Raw genomic sequence first — 19287 nt, 5'->3', positions numbered from 1 at the left:
TGGAGCAGGCACCCTTTGCAGCCTAGTCCTCAGGACAGTCCCTTCCACTGGCCACCTGTCTATCACAGCATCCCCCAGGGGATTTTCCCTCCCTCCTCCCTCCCTCCCTCCCACCCACCCTCCCTCCCTTCTAATGAAGCACTGAGGCTCAGACAGGGAGAGAGAGAGCCTTGCTTGAGATGAGGCAGCTGATTAGGAAATTCCACATTTCAGTCAGTGAGGGGTGGGCTCTCCCCCTCCCTCATATGCTTAGGCTGTTTCCTCTACTCCTGTCAGGATGAAAGTGAAAGAGAAAGAGCCAAGGAAGGACAGGTGAGGATGCCCTTGGCTTGGTGCAGGCCCTCCTCCAGTCTGACTTGCTCCTCTGAAATGGCTTCAGTACTGTACCTAGGGTGTGTGTGGAGCGGGACCTGTGCATGTCTTCAGTGGGCAGAACTTCTCACAGGGTATCCAGGAGCCCAGACCTCCAGCTGCCAGAGGTGGGTTTCAGGGAGGGCCTGTGGAGGATGAGACAGATGGCTGCATTGGGTTAAAGGCACTGTCTTTCACACAGGCTGTCCTCATCCAGGTAACCTTGTGACACAGTAACCAATGCTGAGGGTCCTGCACTGCCTGAGTAGCCAGAGAAGACGTCATCAGCTGTGCAGAAGTCTGGACATAGCATCCTAGAAGTGCATAGGTCCTGAGACAAGAAACTGGGTGGCCTAGTGGCCTGTGTGGGGATAGGATGGGGTCACTGCTAGGTAGGGCCAAGTGTTCCAGTCCTCACCGAGGCACAACTACCTACCTCCTCAAAGGGACACATGGGATACAAAAGCCTTCCTTCCCTGATGACAGAGGGAGGGTACCAGTTTGAGGCAAGCCTCTGGACCTCTGTCATTCTGCACTTGTTTCATGAGAGAGTATGTTGTAGAAAATAAAGATGCAGGTGGCAGGAAGACCGGGGTCCACCCCGGTCACAGAGAACCCAGTGTGGGGCCCAGGACACGGGATTGGGGATGGGGAGGCACTTGGGGAATCACAGGCCCTGCACCTGAGAAAGAGAGGTATGTTCACAAGCAGGCTCAGGTGAATGTGCTGGCAAGCAGGGGTCCCCTGGGCCATGAATCCCAACCTCCACCTTCCTTTGTAGGTGCTTCCCCAAGTCTGAGGTTAGTGAAGGTGAGCACAGGACTTGAAATGCACTCTGACAACACCATGGCCCAGAAGAGCCAGCCTCAGGTCCCCAGTTCCTAAAAGTCCTTGCCTGGTGGCCCCTCCTCCACCAGGTCGGGCTGCCCTAGATGGCACTGGCAAAGACAGGGGCTTCTGGCTGGCTGCATCTAAGCCCAGTAGCTACCTCTATTTTCCATGCAGGGCTGCTTGTGGAGACAGGCTGTAAAGGCCAGGGGCCATGGTGTCCCATCGGCCCTGGGTCAGAGGAGGATCAAAGCCAAGGGGCAGAATCTGAAACAGCTGAGAAAAGGGCAGAGGCTCCTTCCCATTGTCTCCTTCCTCGCCCCGCCCCCACCCTAGCCACAAAGCTACCCACCACCTTCCTTGCCTCTTTCCCAGTCCCTTGGGGGATGTGGGGGGTTCCCAAACGAGCCTTCTAGAAGAGCTGAAATAGTCAATGTAAATAATTGATGCTAGCTTTTTAAAATTAAATTTTAATACATTCTTATTAATTCCAGACAAATGCCCTGGCAGGTCATTCACTGTGAGTGATTGAGGAGGCCGAAGACAGATGAGGGATGGCCCCTGCCTTTGGGTGAAAGAGGCCTCTAAGAATGGCGTCCAGACCTGAACAAGCACTGTCAGCTTGAGGTCCCGGCTTCTTGTAGATCTAGGGCCCGATGTCTGGAAGGAGCTACCGCCCTGGGCCGGGGGGAGGGGGTGTTCAGATGGCTTTCCTTAAGGTGGACCCCAGACTTGGGGTGGAAGTGTACCCCCCAGATAACCCCCTGGAGGGCCCGCTGCTCTCCTTGCGCTCCTCCCTGGTGGTAGAATCCCCGTCAGCCACCAAATGGGTGGGGAGGCTTTAGTGGATGGATGGGTAGATGAACACTTGGATTGGGGGGGTTGGTTTCATCCTGGCTGGCTCTGACCCTGCCAGTGGACGGCTCCTCCCACCCTGCGCTGGCTCGAGGAGGCCAAGACTGCTGGGTGCTGGGTGTCCTGGGGAGATCCGGGGCTCCTGCGTGGAAACTCACAGCTAGCCAGGGGAAGGCTGGAGAAGCCGTACTTCTGTGCCATAGGACCCAGGCATGCACCATCCGTGTTTATTGAGTATCTGCTATATGCTGGGACCCAATGCAGGAGATGAGCACTGTGATGGGGACTCGAAAAGGTGGGCCTGGGGCAGAGGGGCTCTGGGGGTCCTGCTGATATGCGCCAAACTCTAACTAGAGAACTCTAGTCCTGAAGGATGATTCGTAGAAGGGGGTCTGGACTCGTGCTTTTTGTAAACTTTTATTAAAGTGTGCGGGGAGGGAAGCCCACCGGGCGCCCCTGGGGTCCTTTCCCTAACCCAGCCCCTTTGCAGCCCGCCAGAGCTGCAGGGCAGCAGAGCGCCTGTCCGAGCTCCTCCCGCCTTCCCTCCTCCAGATTTCAGGAGAGGAAACTGAGTCTCGGGGAGAGCCTGGAGGCCTGCTCGGGCGCCGGGGGAAGTTGCTGGCCGAGCCTAGCCGCGGCTCCGAGGCCGGGCTGCGCCCTCGCTCGGCGGGGCGGTGGGGGAGGCGGCGTGGGGCCCGGACCGAGCGGAGCGCGCTCCCGGCGGACGCGGCGGCGGCGCCCGGCGTGAGGGTCCGGGATGGGCAGCCATCAGTCTTCCCAGGTCTGTGGCGTCGTCCCTGGGTTCAGACTCCAGCACTGCCTTTCGCGGGAGGGCGGGGGCAGCCCCGGGGCGGCTTCGGCCGGGCGCAGGAGAGCCCGTTGCGCGCAGGAAGTGCGATCCCGCTCGGGCCGCTCGCCGTCCCCGGGGTTCGCCGGAACCCGCAGGGTTAACAGGGGCTAGTGGGTCCCGGGCGCGAGGATAGACCGTCCAGCCAGAAGGGTCTCCACATCGCACGCGGGCGGGTCTGCGCCAGTGACTCGGAGCCCCGCCAGAGAACCGGGCGCGCCGGGGTTAATCCCTCGGGCCCAGGAGGGGGGGCAGGCTCCGAACCCCGAGATCGGAGGGCAGCAGGGTCCTGAGCAGAAGCAAGAGTGCCTCGCTTCCGATGCCGTTCCCCTCGAGCTGCGTGAGCGCCGGCCGGGTGCGTGGTTCCAACACTCTCCAGCGACTCGGCGCTCCTGCGCTGCCGGGCTCGGGAGGGACCGAGGGAGGGAACGGGGCAGCAGGGGTTAACGGCGGGCCGGGGAGCGGCGGGGGCCGCAGCCGCCCGAGAGTCGACGGGCACGGCGGGGCCCCTCCACTAGCGAGGCTGCTAGCCGCCCGGGCCGCTGCACCCCGCATCCCCGACCGGTCCTCGGCTCGGCCCGGGGGGCGTAACTCGGCGGCGGCCCGGGCGGGCTCACCTGTTACACAGCCGCGGCCCGGCGCGCCCACTGAGGCACGGGGGTACGGGTTGGGGCGTACACGGGGCTGCCCACGGAAAGGGCCAGCGGGGCGCCCTGCTGCGCGCTGACCCTCTCCTTTGCTCTCCGCAGGCCTCTGCCGCAGACATGGAGAAACTCAGGTGAGTGCCGCGGGCGGGCCGGGGGGTGAGGGGGAGAGGGGCCAGGGGGCGCGGCGGGGCCCGGTGGGCGCGGGGTGGGCGCGGGTGGCGGACCGGGGTGCGCGGCTGGACGCGGGGCAGCGCGCGGGGCTCGGGGCGACCACGGCAGGGGCGTCATCCCCGACCGGTCCCCAAGGCCCTCGCGCGCTCGTCCCCTGGGACCCCGGGACCCCAAGACCCCGGCGCCGCGTCCCCGCCGTTGCGCCGACAGTTGTCGGGGCCGGGGTAACGAAGTTTGCGCCGATGTCGGCGGGCGGGGATAGAGCCCGCGCGGCTTCCCAGGCCCCGCGTCTTGGAGCCATTTTGGGGGAGCCCCGCGGCCGCGGCCCGAAGCGCCCCCAAGGCCTTCCCGCGCACCCCCAAACAGAACGGGGGCCCGGGCTCCGAGGGGCCCCCGGCGCGCGCGGCAAGCGAGGGACCAACCCATTTGAATATTCGCGGCTCCGGCCGCCGTCGCCCTTACCCTCGGACAGCCCCCCCTCCCCCCCAACAGTGTTTTCCTCCCGAGCCAGGGCCCAGGCTGTGTGTGGTCACTAGGCCCGGTCCTTTGGTTCTGGGTTCGGGGCCATCGCCCCTGGCCTGATGGTCTGCTGGTCCCCTTGTCCAAAACCAAAATTGTCAATATGGAAATAACTGGGTAGCAGGCCACCAGTCCCTGAGGGGTAGGCCTGGCTGGGCTCAGGCCTGGCCCAAGGTGGGGCCTGGATCTAGGGGAGGGGCTGGGCCTTCCCAGTTGACCTTCAATACTGATGATGAGTGGTCTCAGATACCCAGGTATCTGGAGACAAGAGCAGAGATTAAAGACCTTGCACCAGCATATCCTGAGCTGGGAGGGGTCCAGCCTCTTGTGACATCAGAACAAAACCTGATGTCAGTGGGCCAAGGCCCACCTTGCATGGTCCAGGCCCAAATGGAAGCATCTAGGCCCAGAAAGCCATAGTTCCATCTATGGTCATAGCAATGACCCCAAGCCCAAGCCCAGGCCCTCCCCAGGCCAGGCCCCTCCCTGGTGCCCCTCCCTAACTGTTTTTCATCATCGTCCCCACAATGAGGGAGGGGACACTATTCAACCCAACTGGGACTGGAGAAAAATTCAGAGGTTTCCAAAAAACAGATAGACTCCCTAAACTTAATTCTCTCTCTCCCTCCCTACGCTCAGCCAAGGGTCTTGGGTGTGGTATATGTGTGAAGCCTGGGGCCTGGTCAACCTGACTGGGGACATAGGTAGGTAGATGCCCTGTCCTTAGCTGAAAGGGGAGGGCTGAGGGCAGTGGTTAGGGCCTGGGCCCTGGGACTGAATTGGATCACATGACCTTCCATATTTGGTGAGGTCTAGAAGAGGGGACTCAGTATACCTCTTGGAATTGGAGTGGGAAGTGTCCCTCCTCCCGCCCCGCCCCCCCCAATTGGGGAGGGGCCCATCTTGTCATCTGCTGGCCCTCTAGCATTGTGCTTCCCCAGCTTTCTCCAGAACATTCCTTTCCTGGTGGTATGGTTACTGAGAGCCACAGTGGGTTTCTGACTGGAGATTAAGGTTGGGCCTGATGAACCAGAGGCTAAGGGAACCCAGTCACATGGCTTCCTACAGGGTGTCACAGGATTTAGGGTCCTACAGATCTAGCTTTTAGACAAGTCCTCCTCTTCTGGGTTTCAACTTCCTCAGCTGCAGAATGAATGTCCCTACCAAGGGATGTGGGGGGGAGGGGGGAACAAGTGTCTAGTCTGGGGTCAGGAACACATCAGAGGCCCAGGTAGACTCTCCCCAGAGAGGCAGCAGCCCTCTAGACCCAGGCAAGAGGAAAGGTATCTGTCTGTGGCTGAGTGAAAGAGTCTTGGGTATCCAGACAGAAGGTGGTATGAGCTGGGTTCTGCCTCCTGGGGCAGAGAATGTGGGTTCCCAATGCCCTAGCCTGGGACTTTGGGATTAGGTTGAGTTCTGGGAGGTCCAGCCTTGGTCCCTCCCACTGCTCCCCAAGCCCCTCACCCACCCACCTCAGGCTTGAGCCTCGGTGGCTATAGCTTGAAGAATGATTTTGGTAGCAGCCTTCTGTGAGCAGACTTGAAGCCGACTCTCCCCTTCTTCACGCCTGTGCCAGACTCTCACTCCACAGCATGGTCCCTCCATGGAGCCCTCAGCAAGTTACTGCCTTTCCCAGGGTCCTCCCTGCCCAGGAAGCCTTTTCCTATACAGCTATACAGCAAGCTTTGAGGTTCTAATGACCCTCTATGTGAGGGTTTTTACGCGATCTGTGCACCAAGCCCCATCCAGGATGCTGAGACCCAGCCCAGCCATTCAAAGCAGGCACACAGGATAGGGAACAGTGAGGTCTGCCCAGGATGCTGCAGGCTAGCGACATTAGCTTCCTGAGATATTGGAAAAGGACTCTTAAGGATGCCTAAAATGGGACTCAGGATGACAGGTTAGGCAGGATACTCTCCAAGAGCACAAAGACCTCCGGGCTGAGAAAGCATTATGGGACAGAGGAGGAATGGGGAGTGGAGGTCAGGGCACTGTCCCAGACACCTGGAATGAGGTTCCTCTCCTTCCCAGTGCCACATGTGGGCACCCTGAGCACAAGATTTGGCTCTGACCTCTCTTCTACTAGCCCCAGTGCCTGGCAGACACTTGCACATAGTAGGACTGCTTGGGGCCACTGGCACATAGTAGGAGCACAACCACACTTATTGATGGCCTGGCCTCAGGGCTGCAGCCCAACATCTCCCTCTGAGTCCCTGCTCAGGTACTCCACCTCCAGCTATCTATGAAACTCAGACGCTACAGCACCGGGACGGCCCTGCATCTCAGCTGCCTGATATGTGTGGTGGCCGTGGGCCTCTCTCTGTTGCCCTATTAGGCAGCCCCCCCTCTCTGAACTGCAACTTTGCCTCTGTGCTGAGGTGCAGGGGGTACTTGACAAGCCCAAAGATCCCCTCACTGGTGACCACGCCTTCTGCCAAAGCCAGTCCTTAAAGCAGTAGAACATGGCAATCTCCAGAGAAGCAACACAGAGCCGGTGATCAACTGCACGTCTAACATGTAGAGCAGGCTTGAGGACCACACTGCCAGCCATCTTAGATCTCGAACCCCCACCCCCACCCCCACCCCAACACAGCCCCAACCTCAGAGTCACCAGGACCCTGGCTTTTGGAGTCTGTGAGGAGCTCCAAATGTGTTTCACTTGAATCCCCATCTGCCCCTTGGGGCTGGTTGGCTGTGGGAGTCACCCCAGTGAACGGCCACCCCCTTGAGCCACAGGCATCCCTGAGAGATTGGGGTCATGGTAGGCAAAGCTGCTGTGGACATCCACGGAAAGTGTCCTGTGTGTGTGTGGCAGGGGACACATGATCACAGGCCAGGAGCACCCAACGCCACTGCCCAGGTCCTTGGCAACTTCCCCCATCAGGTAGGCATGGGAGTCTCTTCTACCTGGATTCCTGTCATTTGATGTCCATCTTGGGTGGCACCTACAGGCACTTTCCCCGCGGGATCCAGTGTGGCTGTGGATTGTGAGTATTCTTTCTACAGCCAGTTCCAGCAGGTCAGCACCTTCCGCCACCGTACGCTGCTCACTGTGGTCCTTGGGTGGACAGGACATCACGGCTTTGACACTGTTGCATATCTCAAGCTGGGGAACTGGGTTGGCACTCGGGTTGGCCTCAAGTGCCAACAGGCACTCCACCTTTGAACAGAACCCAGCCTGCTCCTGCTTTCTGTTTGAAGTCTTTTGTGTGTTGCTAATGGATTTTCAGGCGCCCTGCATGGCCACCTTCTTCCTGAACTTGGTCCCCCGTGTCCTGAAGTTGGTATTATTTTCACAGGGACACCTGCTCATGCATTTGACCCACACTTTCAACTTCTCACCTTAATGCTTTCACAGAACCTTATGCAGGCCAGGCTCACTTCTATGCTGGGATGGGGGTGGGGGAGGGGGGACACATACTCAAAGCTGGCTCCAGAGAAACAAGTGGCTGTCAGGGCCACATGTACCTTATCAGAAGCCAAGGCTAAGGATGCGACCAAGACTCCAGACCCCTGCTCCCCAGGCCCCTTGTGTAGCCCCCAGCACCCCCCGCCCACCTCACCCCTAAACATCTGCCCCCACTCACTGGATCCACCCTCCCTCAAAGGTCTAGCCTTGGCCCTCTGACTTGTCACTTGGGCTTTAGTTTGCTCGTTGACCACAGGCTCAACACATTTATTAAGCACCACTGTTTACCAAGGATATTATAATCAAGGAATATATAGAAGAAAACACCCTAACCAGTTAGTGCAGACAGGAACTTACCTAAACAAGTAAAATTGACAATTACACATGCTTTGGGGACAGAAATAGGAGGGTGACCAGCATCTGTGGGGCGGGGCAGTTTTGCAAGCCCGGGAAGGTCGTCGAACAAGCCTGGGAAAGAGGCCTGAGCTCCAGGCAGGCAGGAGATAACCATGTCAGGGGCCTGGTAAGCTCTGGAGGTGGACCAGGATGTGGGTTCTGAGGACAGAGGGGACTCACTGAGCCAGATCTGCTGACCAATGCTAGGCCTGAGCTCTTGACAGATGTGATGGGGGCAGCCGTGAGGACACTTATGCTTTGGGGGTACACAGGCTTGGGTCTCCTGGCATGTGGGAATGTCTCCCCACCTCGGATCCTCTGCTCTTCATTTCTTTTCCCTCCAGCTCACCCACCCACTATCCCAACTAGCAGATCCCTCAATAAATAAGGTTTTTCAAGGCTCCTGCCTCTACGTCTAAATCTGATGCTACTAGAAGAAACCTAATTCTCACTAAGGTGTGAGTGACTACCTCCTCTTGAATTCTTCCTTCAGGGATCAGACCATTGGAAAGAGGCCTGGCACATGAAGTAGTTTTTCTTCTTTCTAGCTGTTTGTCCCTTCAGAGTTTCCTGTCCTTACAGCCTAGCTGGAACCTTGCCCTGCAAAACCTCCTTCATGGAATATATGTTGTTCTATGAGAGTGGAGCCACCATCCTAGCTTGAATGCCAGGTCTCTACCTAGTGGCTGTGTGACCTTAAGTAAATTTCTGAAGCTCTCTGATTTTCTGATAGTGGTACCTACTTTAGATAAATGGAATACATTTGAATGAACTTGGCTCTTGGGGCCATGTAGCCCCACCCACTGGGCAAATGACCTTATTCCCATAGTGAGGAGGAGGATGGAGGCAGGAGGGAGAGAGTCCAGGGTTTGTGGCAGGCTCTGTTTCAGTGTCAACCCTGGATGAGAAAACACATGCAGGACTAGAGATGGATGGCCCAGCAGCTAAGAGCATTTGTTCTTGCAAAGGACCCGAGTTTGATTCCCAGCACATACACAGCCACTCAAAACTACCCACAAGTCCAGTTCTAGGGGATCCAACACCCTCTTCTGTCCTCTAGAGCTGGCAGGCACACACATCATGCACAGACATACAAGTCAAATACTCATACACATAAAATAAATCTAAAAACTTTAAAAAGAAAGGGGAAAACAGACACAGGAATGGGACCTTCCAAGCTGTGCAGGAGCCGTCTGCTTCATACATGCCCTGCAGTGGTCCAGGTAACCCACATCCCTAGTCAGGGCACCAGGTGGCAGGAGGCCTCATGACCCTGGGGCAGAGATGGAGGGAGGCTCAGAGAGGGGGCATAGAGACCCCCTGGAAGGCCATCATGGTGGTCACAAGAGACCCATGGGCTTTTGTTTCAGATAGGGAAACTGAGGCACCCCAAAGACAGCTCCCTTCCTCATGGGGTGCCCCCTTCCAGACGCTGGCACTAACATATGCTGTCAGCACCACAGCTCTGGAGACAGCCTGTGAGAACATGCATGCACATGTATGGAGGAGCGGACCTGTGGGGGTGAGGAGGAAGGGACACCATGGAACCTGGGTGTCTGGAGGGCTCCGGGCAAGGACTGTCCACCTTGCCCAGCAGCCTATGTCCCTGACCATTCCAGACCTTGATGGCTTTATGACTACAGAGCGGAGAATGCAGGCCTCCTACAGCTGCCCCAATAGTGAATGTCCCATGGTCGTTGATAACGGGGGTGGGGTGCTGAAGGTTTGTCCTCAAGCCAGCTTGGTGCCCAGGTGAGTACAGCCCCCTGACCTGGATCCTGTGGGGTATGGCACCCAGGGGGCAGGTGACAGGTTATCTGTCCACTGTCTTCTCCTGGGAGACAGTCTGGGGGTGGGGTGGGGATGAGGGTGCCAAGCAGGAAAGACAGGAGCCCCAATAAAGCTGAGTACTGTGCATGCTCCTGGGGCCCATGTAGCCCCTCTGCTATGCCTCCACCAGGCTCCTGTCTCTACTGTACCCCCCATTATGATGCCCCCAAACACAGTGCTGCCAGCTCTCCAATGCGGTGCACCCTGGAGCTGTGCCTTCCCCTGGCTGATCCAGACCCCAGCTCCATATATCCCAGGATGGAACTCCCTCCTACCTTTGACCCCAACCCAAGCACAGCTTGGTGGCCTCCCCAACCCAGCGTGACTGCTTCAAGACTAGGTCCAGAGGCTTGGGGGGAGGGGGAGGGTTGCGGGATAGGGGGGCTGGGTTGTGGAGCACAGGAAGGGGCCCATCCTGTAGACAGGGTCAATGGGAGGGATGGGGAATGTCCAGGAATCTTCAGACATGGTTGTCTGTGAAGAGATTCCCATGTGCCCTACAGACAGGTGAGACAGAAGGATGGGGACGACTGGAATTAGAAACACCGGGGACCATGGCAGCTCGTGATATTTGCTACTGGGGATTATTGTGAGCGTGTGCACCCAGGGGAGGAGAGTGGCTGATAGGAAGCAGGCATGAGGAGCAACCTTAAAGGATGCTGGGAAAAGGGTAGCCAGCCAGCCAGATGCCAGGTGAGGGACAAGAAGGGAACAACGGGCGTTATTCAGTGCTGCAAGCCTGGCAGGGCTATGGAAACAGACAGCAGGGACAGAATACATTTCCGGCAGCAGAACGGACAGTGCCTGAAGTTCAGGGAAGGTGGTTATTGAAGTGTGAAAAGCAGCCACCCACAGGACTGCTGGAGAGAACAATCTAGAAGGAGAGGCTCACTGATTCAGGAAGGAAGCCTGTGATGGAACTGGCAGGAAGCAGGCAGGGCCCAGAGGGTTTTCCCAGGCACATAGCACAGGTGTCAGGCAGATGTGGGTAGGTGGCACATGGGGTGACATCTGTGGAGGTTCCCTTGGACGGCTTCCCATACTCCATGCTGTAGGTGAGTGGGAGAGGGAAGAGGTGCTGGGGGTAGTATAGAGACATGAGGATGATGGTGGCACTCCAGGTCAGTCCATCTTTAGGGGCTGAGTCCAGGTGGGAACCGCCTGTCCTTGGGGTGGGGGTGAGGGGGGAGCATCAGAAAAGCCTGGGGGAGGAGTTTAGGAACAGAGAAGGGGACGGCCCTGCCAGGGGTGGGACTATACCCAGCCCTGTGATTTTATAGCTGCCCTGGGCATCCAGCTCTACCAACCCCAAGGGCTCTCTAGGACACAGCTCCAGGCACATGGCTCTCTTGGCAGGGGAGGGTGGCTGGGTAGGTCTACAGCTGCCTGATAGGATGAGGTGAGGAGCCTCTTTTCTGCCGTAGCTCCTGATCTGACAGAGGATCCCTGTCGGCCTGAACTGCCTAGCCATGGAAGCTGGAGATAGAGCTGGGGCAGATAGAGCCAGGGAGAGTTGTGACCCCTAGGGGCAACCCCCTTCCAGACAACCCCTTGCTATGGCCACAGAACCACAAGTGACGGTCGGTCCCATCCCTAACACATGCCAACACAGACACGCATGTGCGCATGACCTTTCCACGGGGGTTGTTGTTTTTGTGACACCTCAGTAACCTCGATGGCAGCACAGCGGCGAGACTTATTAGCATCTAGCCTCTACACTGGGACCAGGGGTTGGGAACAGGACATCACAGAGCTGAGCCACCCAAGTCCTGCGACCTATTACAGGCCTGACCTTACCCACTCCATGTGTTTCCTCAGCTGGAAAGTGGGTAGGGTGGGGTGGGGAAGGGAGCTCAGGGGAGATGGTGGACAGGATGGGTGAGGCTCCTGTGCAGGCTGGAGTGTCCAGTCATCCATTGTCAGTGACTCACCAGCTCTTGAGGGAGGGGCAGCCACAGGTACGAAGGGTAGAGCCATCTAGTGGTGACCATTGGCTCAACAGACTCTGAAGATAGGCAGACATGTCGGTAAAGACATTCAGGTCAGGGACCCTGAGGAGCTAAGGGTAGGTTGCTATGGTTGTCCCGTGAGGTTGTGGTGTCCCAGAGCTGCCACAGGGAGGCTGGGGCAGTCCTTTGAGGTTTAGCAATGTTTCTACCATCTGGGCACAGGGTCCTCAGGGAGCTTGAGGCTCAGGAGAAGACAGGTTAGGTCATCTCCAGCATTAAGACGACTTAACAACATGAACCCAGCCCTGGGGCCATGCCTGACCCTGCTCCTGCACTGTCTGATTAGAGGATGATACCTGAGAGAGTCCATGGGGCTTAGTGGGCAGGTGATCAGACAGACCACGGCAACTGCCCACATAGTAATAAGACTGAGTGTAGGCTATCTAGGAGGCGGCATGTAGGTGAGGCCCTTCCTGAAAGCATACCCCCAGCCCTGAGGAGATGGGAAAGCCATCAGGCTCCAAGGCCAACGCAGGCTGAGACAATGGTGGCCTGAGAGGTGGGAATCTGGCTGGATGCAGTGATCAAGGCAGGGTGTGGTCTGCTTAGCCATCCAATTGCCAGAAGAGTGTGGAGTTAGGAGGCCCAGAAGGCGTAGAAGACTCTTGCATTCAAAGGTAACTAGGCTGGCAACGTGGCCATCCGGGGGAGCAGTTTTTGGCTTCTCCAGAGAGAGTTGACCAGCTGGACGATGTTCAGGTGGGGAAGAGTTAACCCGGGGCAGGCAGAGCAAGATCTTGGCAGAGGGGACATGAGAACAAAGACACCAAGATGAGAAAGCGCTTGCAGCATGTGAAGAATGACAAGCAATTTGATGTTGTTGGAGCATGACTGCTTGGGCCATGCTAGAGAGAAGGAAGGCTGCACACAGGCTTTGTGCAGGGCCTCACAGAGCAGGGCCAGAGCCACCCCTGGCCTGCTGCTGATCCCGGAGCTAGCTTGAGACTCAGGAGTGACCAAAAGCCCAGACTCAGCCCATCACTGTGTGGACCAGAAGGCAGTCACCAGGCAAACATGGGCACGAGTCCCCTGAAGGATAAGTGGCCCAGCGTAGTGAGAGAAAATCCCCAGAGGCAGGAGAGGCATAAGACAAGCATCCCAAGAAAGAGGAGGGAGGTGGGTGGGGGTGGAGTGGCATGGCTGTCGGGAGCGAGGACAGTGGCTGGTGAGTTTTAGAAAGGAACTCAGTGGAAAGGAGGACAAAAGGCTCAGGACTGGCCCCAGCTAGCTTCAGCTATGGTGTAGAGTCCTCAGATGGGAATGCGACCTTTCTTGCCTGGGCACACTAGAGAGAGCACAGGCAGCCTGGGGCTCCACAGGTGGCTGTGGCTGTCTGCATCTAAGATGAGTAGTGACAGTCCCTGCTTCGTTGCAGAGTGAGGAGGCTCTGGTCTACACCTGCTGTTTCTTCAGTGTCCTGAGCTTTCTCTACCCTCAGGACCCTTGCTGGTCCCCAGGGTCCCTCAGAAAGGAAGACAGACAGGTGCCAACAGATTCCATCCCTAAGAGAAAGGATTGTTTCCATGCCTAGGAGGGAGGAAGTGGGCTCCTTGAATGCTGGGAAGCAGCACACGTCAGAGCCCCACCCTGTCTCTTCCTGAGAGGCACCCAGTCGTCACCAGGCATCACCTGCTCTTATACGACATCCTGGCGGCTTGGTCTCAGGGCAGGCAGCCTTGATGACCAAGCCAGGGCAGTCTCTGGCCCTGCTAGAAGTGAGTGCAACCCACAGCCAGCTCGCTTCCTCCTATCGTGTCCTGAATGGTGTACGAGAGAGGAATAGACCTGTCCATATTTCAGTCCTGAGACTTACCTGGTGATCTTGGGACTGTGGCATAACCCTGAGGAGCCTTTCCTCAGGTCCGGGAGAATGTTTCCTGTATCAAATGCTACACTGACAGTTTCCCTGTGTTGCCTGGTTCAGAACAAAAGCAGACATTCAGTGGTGCTTAAGTGCCCTGTAAGTTACAGAGTCAGATCATGTATTCCCTCTCAGCCCAGACACATTCAGCCCTTCTGTGAACCTCAGTTTCCCCTTAGGTCCCAGATGTCATCTAGTGCTGAGATTCCCCAAGCTTCTGAGAGCCCTGCAGAGGGGCTGTTGACAGGAAACCTGCTGGCAAGGGGTCCAAGGAAGACACTCTGGCCACTGTTGTTAGTCTTTGCCAAGCCAGGAAGGGAGACAGCCCAGCCTGCTTCAGCCTCTGCAGCCTTTGGAGTGGCTACCTTGTGAAGGGCTGAGAACCCCCAGACCCCGACCCCTGCATCTGTCAGCTCATCGCTCGATGCCTGTGGGAACTTTTTTTCCAGTGACAAAATTTGATCCTAAGAAAAGTTTTTCCTCTATAGAAAAGATGACAAACCCAGAAAAGTATACTTTTTTTTTCAATTACCCAGCATTCCAATACCCAGACGTAACAAATGAACAATTCTTTTCTTCTGTGATGGTCTGTGCAGTGAGTTTTTTAAAATGGGAGTTCACAGCTCTTGGCACATCTGCCTTGTCCTGTGCCCTTTTTGAAAACCTGGTTTCTGGGCCAGCCAGGAGCTTCTGTGGGTGGAAGTGACCCACTTCGGTGGCTGCTTGACGATAACTCAGCCCTTAGCATGCCTGCCATGTGTCCCCTCAAGTCCGTGTGTCAGGCCTGACCAAGAAGGTTCCAGGTGGGCCATGGCCTTGTGACAGGCACACATGTGTGGCACCATCCTCCAGCAGGGCAGTGCCAGATCAGGACTGATCCTGACCTGTGTTCTTTTCTATACCCACCCACTGTCCAGCACCTGTCATCTGCAGACCCCGAAGCCTGAAGGATAGTCACGTAGCTCTCTCTATAGCAGCCAATGTGGCCTCCCTGCAGAGAGGAGCTGCCTGCCCCTTTCACCAGGAAGTTATGCACATCAGGAAGAGAGTCTGCCAGAAACCCAGACCGAGCGCAGGACAGGCGATTGACAGATCTAGAACACACGGAAGGGGAGACGTTCTCCCTACAACATACTTGGGTCTATGATACAGGATGCAGGTCTGTGGGTAGGAAGAGAAACCCCAAATTAACCCAGCTAGTGACCAAGAAACCCTTGTCCAAGGGGACTTAGTGTCACCAAATGAGCTCAGAGCTACCAGTGGGGCCATCAGAGGCACAGCTGCCCCTGAACAACCCTGCCCTCTTGTCTCTTGGCCTCAGCCCCAGGGCTGCACCCCACATGTTCTGAGCAGCTCCGTCCTCTTCGCCCACAGGCTGCACAGCCCCTGGGTGCCCTTGTGCCTCGGGCAGCCCCGAGTCCTGCCGGGCCGCCTGGCCAGGTCCTTACCCTCGCTCTGGGACAGGTAACACACCTGTTGTCTCCCCTTGTACACCCCCTCCATTCCTTGGTGTGTCTTTGTCTGTCCCAGGACTTGTGTCCCATGTCTGCGTCCAGCTTCCCAGGACAGATGGCCTCAGAAGAAGTCTCCTGGCTCACAATACCTCGTTGCTACAGTCCAGCTCCATCGTTGGGCTCCTGTGAGTGGCCAGAGAGACCTTCTAGAAGGAAAGCAGTTCCTTCAGGCCCCCTCTTGAAGCATGGGGTCAGGACTCTAATGCCTGCCCAAGGTCTTCTAGTTGGGTGAAGAGGACCTAGGCACAACAATGCAGCCACCCTCCCCTCACCAGGACACTGACCAAAAAGAAGCCACCGCCATCATCGCTCCTGGGGATTCTGGGGCTCTGGCTGTTTTCAGTTCCTCTGCCCCCTTCCCCTGCACATATGTTAAGGGGCTATCTCCATGGTTCCCCTTCACAGTTTGATGGCCTGTAACCTGTATACCAAAATAAACCTCACTCTCCCCTGAAAAGAAAGAAGAGGCTATGTCTGGGTACCAGAAAGCCCTGACCCAGCTGCTACACCTATCCAGCCATATCCCCGCCCCTTAGGAGCACAGGAGCCTACAACCCAAGCTTAGTCTCCCAGTGGCCTTGCAGCTCCACTCCCTCCCACACCATCCCATTGTGTCAGGTCTTGTATCCAGGGCAGGTACCAGCGACAGCAGTGCTCCCTGTATATGGAAAGGCCATTCTGCTTTATAGGAAACTGAGGCCCTGGGAGAGATTCAGTTAGACTGTGGGAGAATAGGACACTGGCTGGAGATGATGGCAATGCCCAAGTAACCACCAGGGTCTTCCCTGTCCAGGAGCTTCTGACCCCAGGGTACGGCCAGATGTGAGTGGGGCGGGGGGACAAGGACGAGTTGCCATGGCTCTCTCCAGGTTTCAGGGTGCAGAGGGCAGTCTGGAAGCAAGGGATATGGACTGGTGGGTGGAGCCCAAGAAGGTGCTGAGTGCAGTGGCAGTTCCGACCAGACAAAGGTCTACAGGTAGGAAGGTGCTAAATGCAAGGGAGAAGATGCCATGGGAACACCATCCGCAGTGACTGAGGATGTGTGTCTGGGTCAGGGGCCTGGGTGATGTAACCGCTGGCGCAAGCAGGCTAGCGACCTAGCAGCTGGGGGTTCTGTTGGCCAACAACTGTCCTGGAGGGGTAGGTGGCTATGATGGCTGGGGGATCGAGGGCATCAGGGGCAGGAAGGGCTGGTGGACCAGTGAGTCATCCTGTGTCTAGAAGACCACTCGATGCCCACGGTAAACTAAGGCTCTAAGGGAGCAGTGCTTCCTGGGAGGTCCCAGATCGGCACCACGGAGTCTGTTCCTGTTGGTTGGTTCTCAGAGCAGGGGAGAGGAGGGATGGGGGTGACTTTGGCTCAGCCTTAACAGGGTGGGCAGAATCCGAACTGAGAAAAGATAGGTGGCTGTAGGCAGGTGCCGCAGGCTGCCTCGCAGGCCCTAGAAAGGGTCAAGGTGGAAGGCCTAACATGCTACAGTGATAGCTCTGAAGAGCCTGGCCTGGAGGCTGACAGAGTGTGAAGAGTCAGGCTGAAGGGGCCACCCAGCATATGGACAATGAGCTTGTCTATTCCCAAGGGTGCAGTCAGGAGCCTCTGCAAGGGACCCCAAACCTCAGGGGATGAAGTGGGTACTCCAGGAAGCTTGCCACCCCACAGAGGAGGGAAGGCCTGAGTAGTGCCTGCCTGGAGTGGGTGGGTGCATCCAGGCGGGCTGCCTGGAGGAGAGCAACTTAGAGCCAGCTGGGCAGGGCGGCAGAACACCTGGCAGCTGGGCCTGTGTGGGCAGCAGTGCCTTGCCTCTGGGTTTCCTTTGGATTCTCTTTTTGGGGACTGAGTCTCAGGAGGACCCGCCTCCTTCCCTTAGGCCTGGGCAGGAATCCAGGAATGCGTAAGATGGTGGCTGGGAGTGTGCCCACGGCACGTGCAGCTTACTCCCAGGATTGAGGACACCTCTGATACTGGATTTTGAGTCAGGGAGGTCCCCACAGCACATCTGGGCAGTTGTGGCTCCCAGCACCTGCCACCCCCCACCCCCAGGTTTCCAACGTGACTCCTGAACTTCCCTCCTGCCCCTTGCCTTACAGCAAGTCTCCTGGAAGTTACCATCCTCTTTGGTGTTGGAGCTCCCAGGGGGCAGCACAGAGTCCTGATCCCTGAGGGGACATGAGTGCTGACACAGCTGCCATGGAGGGTACCGGGGGGTGGGGGAATATGCCTGAGTGCACACACGCATGTCCTAGTGGGGTTGAGTGCACAGTACATGCCCACGGCATGCCTGGCTGGCCAGTGTGGCCTCAGTTTCCCCATGCTCAGCGCCACAGCCTGGCCAGCTGCCTGGTGTCTTGCAGTGCCCTCCAGGAACAGAAGGGCGAGCTGCGCAAGCGGCTGTCCTACACCACGCATAAGCTGGAGAAGTTGGAGACGGAGTTTGACTCCACACGCCACTACCTGGAGATTGAGCTGAGGCGTGCCCAGGAGGAGCTAGACAAGGTGACGGAGAAACTGCGCAGGTGAGGATGGGGCTATGATGGGTTGGGGGAAAGGAGATGGATCGCTCCAGTCCCACCTCTAGGGGACGTTTAACGTGGAGAACTAGGAGCAGAGCAGCCCACCTAGGCCTTGAATCTGGGACCACTGATACTAGTGGCAGGCTCCTCCAGGACCTCTTCCAGACCTGGCTCCTCAGCCCCTCGTGCATGTTCTGCTCTGGCATCGGACAAGCTAGCAGAGGCACAGAAGGGTCCGCTTCCAGCTCCTACCCCACCCGCCACTGGCGACTAATCTCCCGAGAAGAAACTGAACGTAGGAGCTGCATCCTTGTTTGGCTTGGGGACTCAGGATGCATTGAGAGGAGGGTGATTCTTAACAAATTTTCCTTCTGTGCATTTATTTTTCTAAGCCCTATTGTGGGCATCCCCAACTTAGAAACACAAAGGCGACACAGACTGCTAGAGGTTGGATTTGTTTTGAATATTTAGAGTAGCAGCTGGCGCTGTCCTGAGGGCATTTTGTCCCTCATCGAATGGCCCCATTCTTCTGGGCTTCTGAATGTCACTGTCAAGCTGTACGGGAGCCAAGCTTAGGCAGTGCAGCCAGACCTTGGTTGAAGTCCCAGCTCTGCCTCTTAACTGTATTAAGCATCTTTTCTGTGTCCCTTTCCCGTTGGCAAGACAGAAATAATACTGCAGAGGTTGTCTAGAGGACACAAGGGCCACCATACCCAGTCCCCCTGCCACTAGCAATGGCCGTCCAGAGCTCATCACTCCCATCTCTACCTGCTTTCCCAAGTGGAACCACACTTACTCACTGACATGCACCCCGGGGCCACGCATGCGCGTGTCTCCTCCGTGTGTGCGGCTGACCCGTAAACCACCCTGCCGGCGTCTGAGACACATGGATATGCCTTCCCGTGTTCTTCGGAGGAGCCCTACTGTGGGTGGGCAGAAAGATGGGGCTTCAGCCATGGCCTAGGAGATCTGAAGCACACGCAGACACTGAATCAGGTGCAGTTGGTCGGATGAGCTTCGGTGCCTGGCAGCCAATGCTAGGAAGGGCATGGCAGCAGTGAGGTCTCCAGGGTTGCAGGAAGGTCAGGCCTTGCAAGTCACGCCCCCCTGACCCCCACCCCACCCCCTGCTGCTTCCTGCTGCAGGATTCAGAGCAACTACATGGCGCTGCAGAGGATCAACCAAGAGCTGGAGGACAAGCTGTACCGGATGGTAAGCTCCAGCACGTCGTCCTCTCACTGCACGGCCCCTGGAGGCTCGCGCCCCTGCATGGGAGGTACCCTCAGGATAACAATGAGGTGGGGTCCAGGGCAGCTGAGCCTGTGTGGGCAGCTCAGAGAACAGCCATGGGGGTCTGGCACTTCCCCTATATTAGGATGAGGTTCCCGTTTGGTCTTGTCTGGTATCGGGTGTTCAGAGCCTACCTGTCTTCAAACTGACACCCAAAGGTGCAGGACAGGTGGGGGCCATGCTGTGCATCATTCTCCCAACTCACTGGGTAAGATGGGCAGGGCAAGTCACACACACACACACACCACC

General features: G+C 57.3%; 1 protein-coding gene across 4 annotated transcripts in view; it reads left to right on the top strand.

Moving 5' to 3' along the window:
* Begain (brain enriched guanylate kinase associated) overlaps positions 1 to 19287 on the top strand; it is a 36003-nt gene that overhangs the window by 11784 nt on the left and 4932 nt on the right. For 2 of the 4 annotated variants that reach the window (XM_029484311.2, XM_021179369.2), the window contains exons 2-4: positions 3631 to 3659; positions 17590 to 17751; positions 18894 to 18960. In XM_029484311.2, the coding sequence (XP_029340171.1) occupies positions 3631 to 3659; positions 17590 to 17751; positions 18894 to 18960 (258 nt within the window). Of the gene's footprint in view, positions 1 to 2757; positions 2816 to 3630; positions 3660 to 15094; positions 15188 to 17589; positions 17752 to 18893; positions 18961 to 19287 lie in introns of those variants that run through there. The other 2 variants (XM_029484310.2, XM_085830650.1) reach the window with 2 other exon arrangements.

The sequence above is a fragment of the Mus caroli genome, unplaced genomic scaffold, assembly GCF_978045245.1.
Source record: "Mus caroli unplaced genomic scaffold, Mus_caroli_1 scaffold_14, whole genome shotgun sequence".
Taxonomy (NCBI): Eukaryota; Metazoa; Chordata; class Mammalia; order Rodentia; family Muridae; genus Mus; species Mus caroli.
This window is presented reverse-complemented; position numbering and strand designations above follow the sequence as displayed.